The sequence below is a fragment of the Narcine bancroftii genome, chromosome 13 (genome assembly GCF_036971445.1).
Source record: "Narcine bancroftii isolate sNarBan1 chromosome 13, sNarBan1.hap1, whole genome shotgun sequence".
In the NCBI taxonomy this organism is placed as follows: domain Eukaryota; kingdom Metazoa; phylum Chordata; class Chondrichthyes; order Torpediniformes; family Narcinidae; genus Narcine; species Narcine bancroftii.
In genome coordinates this window covers 36,162,571-36,182,503 of record NC_091481.1, presented here as the reverse complement: position 1 = coordinate 36,182,503, position 19,933 = coordinate 36,162,571, and the positions used below count along the sequence as shown (strand labels likewise).

The 19,933-nt window shown below is 43.4% G+C and overlaps 1 protein-coding gene across 1 annotated transcript in view; it reads right to left on the bottom strand.

Moving 5' to 3' along the window:
- Positions 1–878: 878 nt before the first annotated feature.
- Positions 879–19,933, bottom strand: part of plxnc1 (plexin C1) — a 148,205-nt gene continuing 129,150 nt past the window's right edge. The window contains exons 30-34 of the mRNA XM_069908713.1: positions 13,682–13,845; positions 7,967–8,114; positions 2,906–3,046; positions 2,743–2,817; positions 879–1,838 (exon numbers count right to left, since the gene is read on the bottom strand). Of these exons, the coding sequence (XP_069764814.1) occupies positions 1,737–1,838; positions 2,743–2,817; positions 2,906–3,046; positions 7,967–8,114; positions 13,682–13,845 (630 nt within the window). The 3' untranslated portion in view covers positions 879–1,736. The remainder of the gene's footprint in view (positions 1,839–2,742; positions 2,818–2,905; positions 3,047–7,966; positions 8,115–13,681; positions 13,846–19,933) is intronic.

Sequence of the window (19,933 nt, the reverse complement as noted above, 5' to 3'; positions counted from 1 at the left end):
TACAGCAGGTATAGGCACATGGAGCAAATGAGGTACTGGAGACTAAAATATGCATGAAAAAAAACTGAAGAAGAAAATCAGGAGAGCTGAAAGAAGACATGGCAGACAAATCCAAAAATTAATCCATTCCCATTTTTATAGATTTTGCAACTGAGCTAGCTTGGGTTCAGAATTTCAAAGATTCACCTTTCCATTAATGTTTCTCCTCATTTTGAATTGAAATGACTAACCCTGGGATTCCTCATTCTAGAAAGGGTAAATTTCACCCTTGTGTTTACAGTGGGATACTCCACAAGGGTGTTGCAAGTTTCTGTTAGATCACCTCTCATTCCCCATTGTTGGACAAGATGGGCCCAGTCTGCTCCCACAACAAACCCAGCAACCCACTGAACCTTTGTCTCACTTCCTTAATCATAAATGTATTCTTGAAAACCATAGAAAATTACAGCACAGAAATCTTTGTGTAAGAGTTGAAAGACTAAAGTCTGCAGACTCTGGGATTGTAGTAAAAACACAGAAATGCTGGAGGATCTCAATCAGGTTTGCAGCGTCCATAGGAGGCAAAAAGATATAAATGACGTTTCGGACCTGAGCTCGACTCAAGTCACTTTTATTAATCATTCAATCCACTCACGGTAAAGATGAGATGGTGTTTCTCCAGGACCACGGAGCATATTTACATAAATATAAATTGGAATGGAAAGTTAAACATTGAACTATTAATATATTTCTCCTGTCAGCCCATGCAAACAACTAACTTTCTAATTTACAATTCCCGTGTGCAAATCACTGTGAACAACAGGATCCCAGCATAAATTTCTGTGGCATCCAATTGGTTACCTCCTCCCAACCCAAAAATGCACAAAATGAAAGTTGAGAAATAGAAAGAATCAGCCAATGGTTTATTTTAGTGCAACTACAATTAACAATTTCAGCAGGTGAAGTTTTTCATTTGAAATACAGTGTTACCACACGCAATGACCTGTAGCTGGAGTGGTGAAAACATAAACAGCAAGAGCAAAGAGAAACAGTAGGTGTCAATACCCAACCATATTGAGATGGGTGCAACAACAGAACATGGGCATATATCATTCAGTCAACCCCATTGCAGTCGAAACTACTCAAAGTTTTGGTAATAAGATTAATGCATTCTTTGTGGAATGTAGAGAAAAGATATTCGCCTATGTAAATAATACTTTTTAGCTTACATAATTAACAGTTGTGCAAAATGCAGTTTAGATTCATTATGAAATGTAATGAGTTTGCCATAAAGGAGGGAATTAAAAACTGTTTGATTCACTTTGCTGTATCAAGAGTTGATTGTTTCCCTTCCCACAGATACACCTAACCTGCTGAGTGTTTCCAGTATTTAGTTTCTATTTTGAATTTCCAGTGTTGGCAATCCTTATTGCTGTGCAATAATTCCATGGAGTTGTAGGACTGGATGCTTGTCGTAAAAATGGCAAAATGTACAAAGCTTCAAGGGGTCAGAGCGGGAACCTCTCCTTCACTGCGCGAGACACGTTGGCAGCTGTGCAGTGGCGCAGAGTGACCGGCCTGGGCTGAGTGTCACTGCGGACGCTGAGCCGCATCGGGAGAGGAGGTGGCTGTGGGATGATGCACGTGCACTGCGCCGCGGCGGGATCTGGCGTGAGCTCGTCAGAAGCTCATGCATTGCTGTTCCCGGAGTGGCAGCCCAGGGTAAGGCATTCCCGATCCATCCCGAGGGGGCTTGCTCATTCCCAGGAACAGCTCGACTTTTGGAGGAAGTATTCCCGGATCTGGGCAACACCCTCCCGCAAATCCTGCAGGCCATTGCTCTCCAGTTGATTCTCCACCTAGAACACAAATGGAGGTCAGGGAGGACAGTCAGAGACATCACTCCCCGGCACAGGACCCAGCCACAGCCGAGCAGGCCCGAGCTCAATGCAAATGCAACACCCTCCCCATTAACAGAAAGGACGACAACCAACTGATCCCTTAACCCGCCTGAGACATCCCCATCCTGAGAGAAACCCCTCCCCACAATTATAGAAATCCACCCCACCCTGTTGAGAAATATCCTCCCAAAATCCTAAGGTACCCCAACCATAATGGATAAATCACTCCTGACACCCCACCAGAGTGGAGTCCCTCTTCCCAATCTGACAAAGGACTCCTACCCCCTCTGAGACCATCTCCCACCCCCTCTAAGACTCATCGATCACTACCTCTGAGACTCATCTCCCACCCCGTTGGATTAGTTTCCCACTCCCTTTGGGACTCATCACTCACCTCCTGTGGGACTCATCTCCCACTCCCTGTGGGATTCATCTCTCACTCCCTGTGGGTCTCGTCTCCGACCCCCTGTGGGACTCGTCTCCGACCCCCTATGGGACTCATCTACCAGGCTCCAGCCCAATGTGGAACATCTCCCACCCCTCTAATGGTTGAGCCCCTCATCCTGACAGAAGGCTTGTGCCCAGACCAGTCTCCATTTACTGGCTGACTGAGGGCTAATAGCTACAGAGCAGAGGTGCACTCTCACCCAGGCCAGAACAACCTAGGGCAAACACCTGAGGCAGAGCTCTTGAGATGTAATTGTTGAAATTAATACCCTGGTCTCCCCTGTTACCCCTCTTCCCTCCCACAAGGATTTGGAGAGGGGCAGCAGTGCTGAACTGAACCGCATGTTAAAGACCTCTTGGTTTTAGGCCTGAAACCAATGTTGAAACCATCGCAATGGATATAAAGCCCCTTTACCTGAACAGAATACTTTTGGATGTATTTCCCAAGTTTGACCATAGCATCCTTTTCCTTAAACTCATTTTGATGCTTCTGAAAGGAAATGATTAAATAGTTTAAAAGGTTATCCTCCAGAGATTAAATGTATTGGCGAAGAAAACTTGGAGTGAAAACCCTGTACCTTGGATTCCTCCAGGAGGAAGTTCTCCAATTCCTCCTCTTTCACTGAGCCCAGGTCACCTATTTGCTTGTAATAACTTCTCACTTCCTCCTTGTATTTTAGAACATCTCTGGCATAAAGCACTTTATTTGTTGGAGAATGCTGAAAAATAAAGTGTACTTCTATCATGCCACAATATCTCACTGAAATGCAGGTAATCCTTACATATCGTGGAGAGGTATTTCCAGATACAATGTGGGAATTGCATGGAATGTCTGTATCTCGCTTTTCTCAATGTGCTCCTGTTGCCGATAGGAACACAAGCCAACATTTCCCCAGTATATACAATAAAATCATTGATTCTGATTATAATGCTTGTTGCTTTGTGGTGGAGTGGAGAGTAATTAAAATTCAACTCCCGACTCATTGAATCCTGATATTAACCAGTTCTTCTGGACAGGTGAATTCAATCCCCATGGGAAGGAACGGGCTGATCGTAAGAGCGGTCTGAATCTGAGTGGAAGGGCTTTGGCTCAAGGGGCTTCGGTGAGAAGAGGCTGAGGTTGTGGTGCAGAAGTTGAAGTAAGCCACCCTTTTTGAAGAACAAAAATGATTCAGCAGGTAGGCACAGGAAAGGGCAGGGTTTAGATATATATTTTGTTCCTCTAGTCGAAAGTAGTGGGAATGGCAGCTGAGGTAGAGAACGCTCCTCTTGCAGAGTGTGGGTTATCAGGGAAGCCAGTAGTATCCCTGACGACTTCATCTGAAAAATGTGCATCCAGCTGCAGCTCCTGACAAGCTGAGCTAAGGAATTGGAGGTGGAGTTAGATGAACTCCAGATCATTTGGGAGGCTGAGGAGGTGATAGACAGGAGTTATAGGTACACTATGACACCTCGGAGGCAGAAGGAGGGTAGCTGGGTGACAGGAATGGGAAAAGGAACAGGCAGACAGTGAAGGGCATCCCTGTGGCCATTCCCTTCAATAACAAGAACACCATTTTAGATACTGTTTGGGGGGGGGGTGAAGGACTTACCCAGGGACAAGCCACAGCGATCAGGTTTCTGGCATGGAATCTGGTCCTGTGGCTAAGAAGGGAAGGGAGGAGAAGAGGTGATAGGAGATTGCATAGGGGGACAGATAAGGGGTTCTGTGGAAGAGATAGAGTATCCCGGATGGAATGTTGTCTCCCTGGACCCAGGGTTCGAGATATTTCAGACTGAATTCACGGCCATTCTCAGGAGGGAGGGTGAGCAGCCAGATATCATGGTCCATATAGGGTCGAGTAACGTGGGTAGGAAGGAAGATCCTGAGAGTACAGGGACTTAGGCGGTAGGTTGAAGGACAGGACCTCCAGGGTTGTGATCTCAAGATCGCTACCTGTTCTACGTTCTAGTAAGGTTAGAAATAGGAGAATAATGGAGTTTTACATGTGGCTAAAGACCTGGTGCAGGGGGGAGGGCTTCAGGTTTCTGGATCATTGAACTCTCTTCCAGGGAAGGTGGGACTTGTTCTAATGGGATGGTTTACATTTGAACTGGAGGGGGACTAATATCCTTGCGGGAAGGTTTGCTTGTGCTGCTCCAGTGGGTTTAAGCTAGATTTGCAGGGGGTGGGAACCAGAGTAACAGAGCAGATAGAGGAGGAGGGAAAAGATGACGTGAAAATTTGCATGTATTAAAAGTCAAAGGGTGGAATATGGTGGAAATGTTCTCAGGGCATCTATTTCAATGCAAGGAGTATTGTTGGGAAGGTAGACGAGCTTAGAGCGTGGATCAGCATGTGGAATTATGACCCTGTGGCTATAGTGAAACTTGGATGCAGGAGGGGCAGAACTGGCAGCTCAATGTTCCAGCCTTCTGTAGCTTCAACTACAATAGAACGGGGGCATTGAAGTGGGACGAGTGATATTGGTTGTCAGGGAAAATATCACAGCTGCGCTCAGGCAGGACAGACCAGAGAGTTCATCTGCTGAGGCTATATGTGTGGAACTGAGGAACAGGAAAGATATGACCACACTCATGGGGTTGTATTATAGATCGCCCAATAGTCAACGAGATTTAGAGGATCAAATCTGTAGAGAGATAGCAGATAACTGCACAAAACACAAGGTTGTGAAGATAGGAGATTTTAACTTTCCACAGATTTTAACTTTGACTGGGACTCCCTTACTGTAAAAGGGCTGGATTAGGGTTTATCAAATGAGTTCAGGAAAGTTTTCTAAGTCAATCTATAGAGGTACCAACTAGAGAGAGTGCAATCCTGGATCTCCTATTAGGGAACGAGACGGGACAGGTGACCAAATGATAGGTAGGGGAATATATTGGGACCAATGATCATAAAGCCATTAGTTACAAGTTAATTATGGAGGATAGGTCTGGGCCTCGGGTTGAGTTTCTAAATTGGAGAAAGGCTCATTTTGAGGAAATGAGAAAAGATCTAGAATGTGTGGATTGGGATGTTGTTTTCAGACAAGGATGTGTGTGAGGTAAGTGGAGGATCTTCAAAAGTGAAATTTTAAGACTTGTTGGTAAGTTCCTGTCAGGATTAAAGGTGAGGTTAACAGGCATAGGGAACCTTAGTTTTTGAGGGATATTGGGGATCTGGTTTGGAAGAAGAGAGAGGTGTACAGCAGGTATAGGCAACAAGGAGCAAATGAGGTGTTTAAAGAGCATAAAATATGCAAGAAAAATCTCAAGAAAGAAATGAGAATGGTTAAATGAAAACATGAGGTTGTTTTGGCAGACAATGTGAAGGAAAATCTTAAGGGTTTTATATTAAGAGCAAAAGCATAGTAAGGGACAAAATTGGTCCCCTTGAAGATCAATGTGGTCGGCTTTCTGTGGAGCCAAAAGAGATAGGGGAGATTGTAAATTATTTTTTTCATCAGTGTTTACTCAAGGAAAGTAAGGAAAACAGGCAGTGAGGTCATCAAACCTATACAGATTAAAGAGGAGGAAGTGCTCACTGTCTTAAAGCAAATAAGGGTGGATAAATCCCCAGGGCCTGACAAGATATTCCCTCAGACCTTGAGTGAGACTAGTGTAGAAATTGCAGGGGCTCTGGCAGAAATATTTAAAATGTCCTTAACCACGGGTCTGGTGCCAGAAGATTGGAGGTTGCACATGTTGTTTAAAAAAGGCTCCAAAAGTAACCCTGGAAATTATAGGCCTGTAAGCCTGATGTCAGTCATAGGTAATTTTTTGGAAGGTATTCTAAAAGATCAGGTACACAAGTATTTGGATAGCCAGGGGCTGATTAGGGATAGTCAATGTGGCTTTGTGCATGGTAGGCCATGCTTAACCAATCTGATAGAGCTTTTCAAGGAGGTTACCAGGGAAGTTGATGAAGGAAAGGCTGTGGATGTTGCCTACATGGATTTTAGTAAGGCTTTTGTCAAGTTGCTACATGGAAGGTTAGTCAGGAAAGTTCAGATGCTCGATATTCATGGTAGCCAACTGGATTCAGCATTGGCTGTATGGGAGAAGCTGGAGAATAGTGGTGGATGGTTGCTTCTCAGACTGGAGGCCTGTGACTAGCGGTGGACCTCAGGGATCGGAGCTGGGGCCATTGTTGTTTGTCATCTATATCAATGATCTGGAGGATAATGTGGTAAATTGGATCAACAACTTTGCAGATGATACTATGATTGGAGCCGATGTGGACGGCGAGCAAGTCTTTCAAAGCTTGCAGAGGGATCTGGGTCAGCTGGAAAAATGGCAGGTGGAGTTTAATGCCGACAAGTGTGAGGTGTTGCATTTTGGAAGGCCAAACCAAGAAAGGACATACACAGTAAATGGTAGGGCACTGAGGAGTGTGGCAGAACAGAGCGATCTGGGAATGCAGATACATAGTTCACTGAAAGAGGAGTCACAGGTAAATAGGGATGTAAAAAGAGCTTTTAGTACATTGGCCTTCATAAATCAAAGTATTTTGTATAAGAGCTGGGATGTTGTGATCAAGTTGGTGAGGCCAAATTTGGAGTATTGTGTGCAGTTTTGGTCACCTAACTACAGGAAAGATATCAATATGATAGAAAGAGGGCAGAGATTTACTAGGTTGTTGCCTGGACATCAGGAATTGAGTTACAGGGAGCGTAGAAGAATGAGGGAGATTTTAAAGAGGTATTTAAAGCTATGAGAAGTATAGACAGAGTAAATGTTGGTCAGATTTTTTCAATGAGGGCAGGTGAGATACAAAGTTCAGGGGAAAAATTTACATCTTAAAAAATTTAGAGCTACACCATGGAAACAGGTCCTTCCAGCCCATGAGCCCTCTGCTGCTCAATTACAATCAAATGACCTACAATCCCTGGTGCTTTTGAAGGATGGGAGGAAACTGGATCATCCAAAGGAAATCCACATAGACACAGGTGGATCATTTTGGGGAACTTCTTCCCACAGAGAGTGGTGGGCATATGGAATGAGCTGCCAGCTGAAATGGAGAATGCGGGCTCAATTTTAACATTTAAGAATTTGAACAGGTACATGGATGGGAGAGGTATGGAGGGCTACGGACTGGGTGCAAGTCTGTGGGACTACGTAGAAAGTTAATTTGGCACAGACTAGAAAGGGCTGATGGGCATGTTCTATGGTTCTATGGAAAGTAGAAAATGAAAGTTGCAGGGGGTGGGGGGGGGGGGGAAACAACCTTGTGTACTATATACGTACAGGTTTAACAGGTTGGTAAGAGTTGGGCATATGATGGGTGAATATTGGGCACGGTTTAGAACAGAGTGATGAAGCTACTTAAAGGATACATCTATTAGGGGAAGCAGGTATAGATGTTCCCTGCTGTTTGTAGTGAACCAAAAGATTAGCATATGATGGAAACATTGTAGGTTGAGTGAACGATAGGCAGAGCCTGTGCTGATTGGAGTTCATGCTGCATGTCCATAATGAGCTGAAGGGTTTGAAGGCCCATGTGTATAATTGGCTGGGTGCATGACAACAGCCGAGTGACAAGGAGCTGAGTAACTGACCAGGGACAGAAGCAGGGCACCTCTTCAATAAGCATGCAACAGGTGCCCAATCTGTATCTCTGATTTTCCTCCATAGGCTGGCATAAACCCTTATATACGCACCTTTCCAAGATGCTGTGAAGATAGAGAGAATGAATCCATGAAGGCCTGGGCAACAACAGAGAGACAGCCATCCAAGTGCGGGGTCTTCTCAATATCAAAAACCAGCTGTGGGTTTTTAATAACATTTATCCAAAAGCGGAGAGGAAGACTGGGGAAAAGGAAGGAATGGTTAAAATGTTGCATGTCAATTTAAATATTACAGCATTAAGGATCATATGGCCGACTACTTGGTTGACAGGATGGAAATAGGATGGTACTGCACCATTATCAGATCATCAAAAATATGATGATTAGACTTGCATTTCCGATTTATTGTCAGAGTATATACATGACATTCACATACAACCCTGAGATTCCTTTTCTATGGGCATGGCAGAATAGCCACTAATTGGTAATGCAAAAATTAAATTACACACAGCATAAATATGTAAACAAATAAAAGAACTGTAAATAGATAACGAATGTAAAAAAATCTGCAATTCAGAGAAAACAAAGAAAATCAATAAAGTGTACAAGTAAGTGTCCTTAAACGAGTCTCTGATTGAGTTTGTCGTTGGGGAGTCTGATGGTGGAGGGGTAGCAGCTGTTCCTGAACCTGGTGGTGCAAGTCTTGAGGTACCGTTACCTCTTTCTTGATGGCAGCAGCGAGAACCGAGCGTGTGCTGGGTGGTGAGGGTCTTCGATGATTGCTGCTGCCCTCTGACGGCAGCATTCCCTGTAGATGTACTCAATAATGGGGAAGGTTTAGCCCATGATGTCCTAGGCTGTGCCCACTACCTTTTGGAGGTCTTTGCACTCAAGGGTATTGGTGTTCCCATACCAGACCATGATGCAGTCGGTCAGCACCCTTTCCACCTCTGTAGAAATTTGCCAGGGTTTCTGCTGTCTTACCAAATCAACTCAAACTCCTGAGGAAGTAGAGGCCCTGATGTGCTTTCGCCATGATGCCTTTGGTGTCCAGGAAAAATCCTCCAAGATAGTGACTCCCAAGAATCTAAATGAGCTTACCCTCTCCACCTCTGATCCCCCAATGATCACTGGATTGTAAACCTCTTTCCTTTCCTGAAGTCAACAATCAGCTCCTTAGTTTTGGTGACATTGAGTGTGAGGTTGTTGTTGGTGCATCATTCAGCCAAGTTTTCAATCTCCATCCTGTATGTTGACTCATCCCCTTCCTTTATACAACCCACTACCGTGGTATTGTCAGCAAATTTGTAGATGGTGTTATTGCCGTAGTGAGTCCCACAGTCGTAGGTGTAAAGTGAGTAGAGCAGGAGGCTAAGAACACAGCCCTGTGGTGCTCTGGTACTGATGAAGTTAGAAGCATAGAACACCACAGCACAGAAGCAAGCTCTGTGACTCATCTAGTCCCTGCTGAACTATAATTCTGCATAGTCCCATTAGCCTCCCATCCACGTTCCTATTCAAATTTCTCCTAATGTTGCAATTGAGCCCCCAGTCACCACTTCAGCCAAGCAGCTCATTCCACACCCCCACCACTACTCTCCGTGAAGAAGTTCCCCCCATGTTTCCTGCAAACGTTTCACCTTTCACACTGAATCTATGTCCTCTCATTCTTCTCTCACCTCACCTCAGTGGAAAAGTCTGTCGCATTTACTCTGTCTTTATCCTTCACAAACCTCTATCAAATCTCCCCTCATTCTACCGCGCTCCAGGACTCCCCTCATTCTGCCATGCTCCAGGAAACCACATCCTAACCTGTTTAACATTTCCCTGTAACTCAGCTTCTCAAGTTCCCGCAACATCTTAATCTTTCCATCTTTCCTGGAGTTAGGTGACCAAAAACTCCAAATGTGACCTCACCAACATCTTATACAACTTTACCACAACATCCCAACTCCTGTACTCAATACTTTGATTTACGAAGGCCAACGTGCCAAAAGCTCTCTTTACGACCCTATCTACCTGTAACCCCACTTTCAGGGAATTATGTATCTGTATTACCAGATCCCTCTGTTCAACTGCACTCCTTGGTGTCCTTTTTAATGTGTAGGTCCTACCTTGGTTTGTCGGGCCCTGGGAAATTATCTGCCCTTATTTGCCTCACGACAACAAGTTCAACACCTCACACTTACCTGCATTAAATACACTCTGCCATTTTCCCAGCTGGTCTAGATCCCATTGCAAGCTTTGAAAGACTCCACTACACCTCCAGTCTTTGTGTCATCTTCAAACTTGCTGATCCAGATTGATGGTTGAGATGAGGAACCACAATGGGCCCAGCACCTATTCCTGAGGCATACCGCCAGTCACTGGCCTCCAGTTAGAGAGGCGGCCATCATCGCTGGCTTCTCCCACAGAGCCAATGTTTAATGTAATTTATTACCTCATATTGAATACCACGAAACTGCACCTTCTTGATTAACCTCCCATGCGAGACCTTGTCAAAGGCCTTACTAAAGTCCATATAGACAACATCCATAGCCTTTCCTTTGTCAACTTTCCTGATATCTTCATCAGAAAACTATGTAAGATGGGTTAAATATGACCTACCACACACAAAGCCATGTTGACTGTCTCTAATCAGTTCCAGTCTGTCCAAATATTTGTATATCCAATCTCTTAGTATGCCATCAAATAACTTGCCCATTATTATAAATTCCAATCCTCCAGCACCTCACCCGTGGCTAAAAATGTTTGAAATATCTCTGGCAGGCCCTCTGTAATTTCTACACTAGCATTGTTCAAGGTTCGAGGGAATATCTTGTCGGGCCCTGGGGAATTATCCACCCTTATTTGTTTCGAGGCTTGTTTGCCTCACTTCTATAGATTTTGTGTCCATCTCTTGAGAAAATACAAATGCAAAAAAAAACCATTTAAGATCTCCCTTATCTCTTCGACCTCCAAACCTAGCTGACCATGCCAGTCCTCAAGAGGACCAATCTTGTCCCGTGCTATCCTTTTGCTCTTAAACTATCTGAACTTGCTCAAGATATAATCTGTTCAGCCACCACTCTATTTCCATGATGTAAGAATTAGCAGTGGCTGAGAGATTCATGATGCTGCCCATGAGATAAAGAGAAAAATCAGTGACATCACCAGCCAGTTATGGGTCAACTATAATTGCTGTATCCATGGATAATTGGAGAAGAGCAGGAGAGCTCTCCCCTACTCTTACCCAGTCTTCTGGCCACTACCCATCCTTCAACCAATATTAATGAGACATTCCAGATCATTGCTGTTTGAAGACCTTGTTTCATACAAATTGATGACTTTATGATGGGAGATAACTTGCTTCCACTATAGTTCTTTTGGTTTTATAAGTTTCTCGTGAGTTCAATGTGGGAACCAAACGCCTCAGCAGATATGGCAGGACTGACTGACAGGAGGGCTGGGTGGCTTGTGAGGTGCTGGGCTCCTTCTGACATTTATGTGGCTTCCGATGCATGGATTCAATTTTCTTAATACTGTCCTGAATGATTCTTCTCCACGTTGTGTGGTCATGGGCAGAGATTCCCAAGAGTAGTAGGAATGTTGCCTTTTTATAGATGGCTTTGAACACATCCTTCATTTCTGTCCATCCATCTAGTGATCTCTCCCCATGGCAGGAATCAGTATAGTGTGTTTGCTTCAGGAATTTGGTGTTGGGGAATCTATTGACTTGGCTTAATCAGAGAAGTAGAATGAGTAATTGGGGCCTGTATATAGAGTATGTTGGCCTGGTTCACTTGTCTTTTCATTGAATGTGAAGTAAGTTGCTAAGGCAGTTTTAGAAGAAGGGAAGTGAGATGGGATCATTGCTGCCTGGTAGACCATTAATTTTGTCCAGGTTTTAAGGTCTTGATCTTCATATTATCCTTTTCTTCAACGGACCAAAAGGTTGTGGCCTGGTGCCACAATGACAATAATAGTGAATTTCATCCATTAACACCTGCCTTTGCTGGAGAGACGGCTCTTGAGATATGACCAGGATCCAAATTCTCCAACATTTTGCTGCTAACATTTGTTGTTGGAAAAGAATGTGGTGCAGCAGTTTGGTCGAGGATTGTGGATGTCAAATGTAAGGTTTGAATGTTTCCGTGAACGTGCAAATAAAAGCTTGGAGCTCAGCCTCTGACATAGGCGTCGCCTGTCCATTGTAGCTCTATTGAGATTGCATTAACTTGGGTTCTGAAGTAGAGTTGCAGTAGGTTGAATCGGCTCCCATTATTTGAGATTTGCTCCTCTTCCATTGGTCGTAGGAGTGAAGTGGAGCATTGGAGTGAAAAGGTGTCAGACCATGGCTATAGTCTTGTTTGAAATTGATCTTCACTGAGATCTGAGATTGACTCTGTTGTTGTAGATGCATGGGTTCGAATCATCAGGAAGTAAGGTTGAGAGAGAAATTATTCTATGTTGGCCGCAGAATCTGATGAGGTTGTTGCACACACCCTTCCATATTTACGAGCTTTAATGATGTCAAAATGGCTATTACTGTTGGCTCTTGTTGGTCACTGTGAGTCCTGACATTGTTGCCCAATGAAGACGATGTCCACTATGCCTGTGGATGGTCAGAATCTGCCCTAGGATGTGGGGAGCAGCTCATCAGCCTTTGAGAGAGACCGTTGAGGAGTACTCTGCTTTCTGCAGTTTCCACAGTCAGATTTCTCCCTTTTCTTGAAGTTATATAGCATCACATTTCTAAGATCCCCTGGTATATCTCCCCCTCCCCCCCCCCCCCCCCAATTTCTGGAATGAAACAATTCATGACCAAATCTTTTCACTGGTTAGTTTGGGGATTTCACCACCTGCTCCCAAAAATCTTGTTTTATTTCAGTTGGCACATGGTCTTTTCACCTTCTTGTCTATCAGGAGTGGTGCTAAGTCTGGACTGAAGAGGCTGTGTGGGATGGACACAAGGGTAGTCTTGCCAAAGAAAAAAAGAATAGTTGAGGAGATCGTCCAACTGTCTCTTTCCAGCAGGCGTCTGTGGCCTTGATTACATACTTTTGCTTTTAACTGTGAGATAGAGTGCTGGTTGCCTGGACTGCAGACGGCCCTGACAGTGCGCTGAAGAACCCATACCTGTCATGGCTTTCAGTAAGTTGCTGAGTCCTCAGTGCTTTTTCCACCCACTATCCGTTTTCTGCTGGATCTCTGCCTTCAGGTATCCATGAAGTGATTTATTTTCTATAGAGGAATGAAGGAGTCTCTAATCCAAGAATGTCTTTTGTTTGATTAATTAGTCTCCTTAATCAGGCTCATTTTTATCAATCCTGGTTCTTTCTAATAAAGTATCCAATAATTTCAGTACCTCAGGGCAGTCCAGGTGCTGTGGGCACAGTGGCTCGGAAAGGCTGGGGTTCTCCATGTTGGAGAGGGACATGATCTGAGAAGAGCCACCTTTGTGAGGCCATTGTGAGCTTTGACACTGATTTTCTTCCTGCTACATTTCTGCTGATGCTGCTGTTTTGAGGCTAGTATGATGAAGATTACAGAGTGAATGAGGTGATGACTGGGCCTTGGCATCGTTGCAGCCCCTCATTCTTGTGTACAACTCCTCAACTTTCAGCCAGGCAACATAAACTTCCCAAGCACCTCATTATATGTTAACTATGTTACATTTTTAGATCTAGACCTATTGTCTGCCTCTACATAAAGCCAAAGGCACTGAGTATAGAGTTCTATGGTGCATTTGCTATTTCTTGAACACTTGTTATGGAGAAATCATCAATAATCCTCCGAAAATGGATACATTGATTCATACTTCAATACCTATTAGTCTTCCAGATATGCAACACATCAGGATCAGTTATCTTCTTATTGTAGGCGTGCACCTGCAGTATATCAAAGATGTGTCTAATGGCAATTGGTGACTTGCCATTTTGAGTATTCCAGATGCTTCTAAAGAGGTTCTCCACAAAAGACTGAAGAGCAACCTGAAATAGAAGAAATCAGTGTTGTGAGTTAGAGCTGATTTGTACACTTCAAAACCAAACGCACAATCAAACAATTGTGGGGAGTGTGTGCATGATGTCACCAGAACTCAGAGGGCCCAATGGAAGTAGTCCAGTAGGTTTAGCTGAGAGAGAAAGGTTGAACTTGTGACAAGTTAGGAGCAGGAAGGAACACTTTCCACTTGCCTGGATGAGCAACAGTTCTCAAGAAACAACATCATCCAGGTCAAAGCAGCCTGCTTACTTCGCAGCTCGTCCAGCACCCTGAACCTCCACCATGGGGACTGCACCTGGTCCACTCTGAGAGTCCCTTCCAGAGTGAACTCCACCATCGATAAGGTGCAGGGCGAATTTATTGGAATATAACCAAGTCAAAGACTGACCTGACTTGGAAACATATTTCCAGTCCTTCACTGACACTGGATCTAAATCCCCGAACGTTGTCCCCAGCAGTACTGCCAGTATTTTCACCAGGACTTCAGTAGTTTAAGAAATTGGTTTATCACTACCTTCTCGTTTGGGGATAGGAAATACATTCTGTTCTCGGCTGGCAATGAATAGATTCCAAAAAGTGAAATTGAAAATCTGTTGCCTTAAGTGTATATACTGATGTTTGAATGATTTTGAAGTTGTTTTCTTTACAGGTGCCCTTTTTCTTGGATGTCTCTTCAGCTTTTGGTGCCTATCTTATTTTGGCAACTTTGCTATCCTGTGAATTTCATTCAGCCTCTGACATTTTGTTGGGCAGTTAAAAGCCCAGCTCGAGGCCACAGACAGCAGCAAAACAAGTGGAAGAGAAGGAGGCTGAAGAGGCCAGGGAGAGAGCACCCAGGTGTTCACACTGACAGCCTGAGATTCTGATTAGTTCATAGATGGAAAGAGGGATGTTTTCTGTACTGTATTATGGAGGAGTATAGTGTACTGGAGTCCCGTGGGAATTGATATTAGAAAAGTCTGGTAATTATCTATATACCAAAAAGAATTTATAAAGATTGCCTTGGCAGCAGCAAGAAAGTGTATAGCAATGACATGGAAATTGGACACCCACCTGGGTATGGAGCAATGAACTGCTTTCCTTTGGAGAAGATTACTTATAATCTGAGAAATAAGTATGATGTACTTTTGAAAGTTTGGTGCCCATAGTTATAAATTGAGGGAATTAATTTACAGATGTTTTCCTTAAGCTTTGAACATTGGATGTATTTAAAGATACAAATGACCATCGGGGCCCTCCAGCAACCAGGTTTCTATTCTTATTTTCCTTCTTTCCTTTATTCTTTTTCCATGGTTTTTCTTATTTCATTTCTTTTCCTTTTTCTTCCTTTCTTGGGGATTGGGGGGTGGGGGGAAGGTTTGGGTTTATATCATCATGTAATGAATTTGATACTAATATTTGATTATTGTCAAGTCAAGTTGCATTATTTGTCATTCATACCACACCTATTGAAAAATGAGATAGTGTTTCTCAGGATCGTGGAGCTGGCTAAATAACAACGGAAACTTTTTTATAAATGATAACACTTATAAATATCATGTTACATGTGCCAGCCCTGTGTCCCCGGAGTTCAGAAGCCTCATGTCTTGGGTGAAAAAACTGTTTCCCAGATGGCAGGAGGGAGAACAGATTGTGGTGGTGGGGGGAAAGAGGGGACGTGCGGAGTCCTTCACAATGTTTATGGCTTTCTGCAAATAACAGCCATCATAAATGTCTCTCATGGCAGGGATAGAGATCCCAATGGTCCCCGCAGCCATCTTTACTATCAGCTGCAGGGACGGTGATGCAGTTACATAGGATGCTCTCAATGCATAACCTGTAGAATGTAGTGAGCGTGGAGGGGTGGAACCTGGACTTTCCTGAACCGGCACAGGAAAGAAAGGTGTCGTTAGGCCTTCTTGGCAATGGATCTGGTGTTGGGGGACCAGGAGAGATTTTGTATCTGGCTATGATCACATGTATGGAAAACTTTAAATAAAAATTTCAAAATAAAAGGTCTGAAAGGAAGTGGCTGGTGTCCTCCAGGAAGAACACATTCTGTGGATGGAGCAAATGCAGACAGAAATATAACCTTACTGGTATGTACCAGACCAAAGGCATTTAGCCTTGATTGTGCTTGATATGTCAAGTTGAGCTCTACAGCACAATTAAAATGTGCTAGTTTGTACTAGGGCTGAGGTCAACACAGTGCTCATACATATTTACACACACTATCTCCTTCCTTGATCAAAAATGATGAGGAAGTTAAAGGCTGTGAGAATGTTAGCAATCAGAGCAGACCTCATGGAGGTCCTCATGCAGATTGTCACACCTTGCAAAGGCGATGTCCTTTGAAATTCAGATTCCTGTGGAGTCATGTCTGTTCCAAGTGGTCAAATGTCTGAAAACTCTCCAAGGCTAGGGTGATTGTGCATGTGCATTTCACTAAATCCTCCTCAGAGAGTCCAGTGCTCGCTCTTCAGCATCATCTGAAGATCCTACTCTAAAGGCACTGTTCACATAGAGGTCAGTGCAATGCTGATACGGCGCCAGTGATCGAGTTCAGGGTTTGAATCCCACACTATCTGGAAGGAGTTGGTTGTGTTCGTCCCATGTCTGCGTGGGTTTTCTCCAAGTGCTCTGCTTTCCTCCCACCATTTGAAACATACCTGGGGTTTGTAGGACAATCGTGTGTAATTGAGCGGCATGGGCTCATGGGCAAAAATGGCCATTTACCGTGCTGCATGTGTGTCTATTACAATTGTTATGGAAATTGAGGCAATTAATAAAAGATTTCCTCAAAAGATTAATCCGCATAAACGCCATGAAAGTTAATTTTATCAGACCCTGAGCATTTTGGAAATCGTAGGCAAATGGAGCTTTCTGGAGAATCCATACAGACATGGAGAGTTTGCAAACAGCACACAGACAGCACCTACAGTGAGGATTTTTAAAAACTGCTGTACTATATAATGGATTAGCCAGCTGGATTGCTTTCAAAATACATTTTTCTCACTGTACCTCGGTGTTACAACATAGACCAGCAACAATAGAAATTCACCAAGACAATGGTATCTTCAAAACAATATTTTTTATTAATAACTTAATAATATGAAGTCTTACTTAAGGCTAAACAACCCCACTATGCGCAAATGTGTGTGTGTGGTGGGGGGATGGGCACATCCTAAACCATTACAGTTCAGGCCTAATTCTGAAAAGATGATTTTAACATCAGTCTTAGAAATCTTGTGTCATGGTCTTGAAACTGCTGTTCAAAAGTTCTCAAACTCATGAATTCTTGTAGATTTGCTCTCATAGAAATATTTCATAAGAATGATTTTCCACAAATCCCCCTCTCTTGCATGGAGATTTCACAAACCCAGGCAAGGATTACACAGAGTAATCATTAAAAATGATTACAGTGACACTGTTCTCTCTTGACTAAGAGAAGCAGTCGAGCGGCCATCTTTTCCCAAAGCCACATTGATTCAGTGTCTCTTCCCTGTCAAAGGGAGAACACACCAGAAACTTTCTCATGGAAGGTTACTGCATCTCTCACTTAAGATGAATCATGCTTCAATATCAACGATGCCATCTTCAAGTGTATTTAATCACATGACTTCCTTGATCAAACACTGGTTCAGTTTCATTCCTCCAAAAGCATGAATCATGGCAGATGGCCTCCTTCTTGTTTATACAGATTATACAGATGTTTGAAGTTCCAACTCCTCCAAAGGTTAACAAGCAAATCCTTCCAGGCTGTCTGCTCAGACCAACAAGCAGAAAAGCTGTGCGTGTCCACTGGTGCTTCTGAAGAAACATCCATTGTCTCTGGACTTTCAATAGCACAATCCAAAATTCTTTAAATTAAGAGACACTTTGTCTCTGGAAGACCTTTCTTATCTGCTAACGTGTCCTTATGTAAGTGTCCCTGTATCTAAACCACAAAGTCCCTTTTCCAAAAATAATATATTTATGAAGTAAAGATTAATAATAACATGATTCTGTAACACTCAATACATGTGATGTATTTGGGATTGAATCTGGCTCCCTGTATTGTGAATTTGCCTTCATTTGATTTTACATCACTTGAAAAAAATTAATGAGGCACTTGTTAATTAGAAGTTACAAATAAAGTGAAACCATTCCAGCTTTTGCAATTACTCTCAAAATGAGTTATTAGGATTTCTGGCCTGTGCATTATCATTGGAAACTACAATAATGAAATGGCTGATGCCACAAAACCAACAATTCTAAAAACCCTGAGTTCAGATGCTATCATAATGAAAGCTCTTTTCCCTGAATGGGAAGGTTGTGGTTTTGTTACATTTCAAAGACTCATCAGAAATTTTAGTACAATATTGAAGGTACTGGTTTTCGTGCCAGATGTTAAACTAAGTTCCTCCCTGCCTCTGAAGTGAGCAAGATTGATTCTTGCAACACTATTCAAAATGTGCCAGGAAAGCTCACTGGTCAATGCTGGTCAGTATTTTTCTTTTGGTTAACATCACTAAAACAAGTTATCTCATTAGTATTGTGTATTAATTACTCTTTATCCACTGGTGTGTTTCTTATATTTAAGAGATTATTCACAGGCTGTGAAACTCCCAGAGTCATGAACGGTATATAAATGAAAACATTTATTTCATGAAAAATCTAGTTAAACTATGGCTTCGCAAGCTTCAGAAACATCACATTAGGGCTTGGGTTTTATGGTTTTTAATGATAATTACTAATAAAAAACAAAGACATAATTAAGCTCAATCCTCGACATTGATAAAACTCCTGCCCGAAACTCTCTCCACATCTCTCATCGATCTGTGCTGATTGCCGTCTCAAGCAGAGCAGCATATGACAAACAGGGACACAGACTGCAGATGCTCGAATCTGGTACAAGATAAAAACAAGTTGCCAGTGGAATTCAGTGGGTTGAGTAGCATCTGTCAGGAGAAAGCAATTGTTTAAACTTCTGCCAGGACACTTGGCCTACTCAACCTTCCTCACTACCATTCAGAGCCCCAAACTGCCCTTCCAGTGAAGAAGCATTTGACCTGTGAATCTGTAGCAGTGGTGATCCTGATGTGTCCTCCTCTGGACTGGGTGCAGACTGGGAGATTGCTGAGCACCTTTGCTCTGTCTGCTGCAACAGCAAGGATCTCCCTGTGGCCAACCATTTCAATTCCACACACCACTGCCACACTGACATATCCATCCAAGTACTGGCAAACAGAGGCCAACCACAAATTAGGAGGAACAACACCTTATATTGGTTGAAGCAAGGTCAATTTTGTCATTTAAGGAAAAGTTGGTTAGGTGCATGGGATTTGAGCAGAGTGCAGGTAAGTGGGACTAGAGGAGATCGCTTAAATCGGTATGGACTAGAGGGGCCAAGATGGTCTGTTTCTGTACTGTATTTATTATATGGTTATATTCCCTTTTGGCAATCTCCAACCAGACAGCATCCATCATCAACTTTTCCAAATTATGCTAACTGCCCTCTCTCTTTCCCCATCCCTGCTTCCTTTCCTCCAACCCCCCAACCCCTTCTTGTATCAGAGCTATCCTCAAGCCTTTTCTATCCGTCCATCTGTATCCACCTTTTGCCTGTTAACGTGCTCCTCCCCTGCCCCTTTCTCCCTCCTCTTCTCTTTCCCACTCCCCCGCCTGCTTTTGTTCATTACACTCACAAAGGGCCCAGGAGTTTCTCCAGCGCATTTGTGTACTGCCTGGGCCCTGCACCAGGTCTGAGAGTGGTGAGGGGAGACAGCCAGTGCAAAGAGAGGGAGGTGCGAGACATGAGCTAATGGGTGACAGGGGGAGCCGAGGACTGGTGAAAAATTTCAAACAGATGGAGAAATTTGGAGGAACGTGGAGTTGGGAGATAGAAGTAGATATGTGATAGGTGGAAGCAGACATAAAAAAAACGGCAGACGGAGCCAGGTTGTGGAGTGGACAGCTGCTGGGATTCAAGATTCTTTAATTGTCATGTAATAAAACAAAAATAATATTACCTGAAATTGCATTTAGTCTTCCATAAGGCAAACAAAGATTCGACATCAGCAGAAATTGCCCAGCGTCCCTTACAGTCAGAGAAAG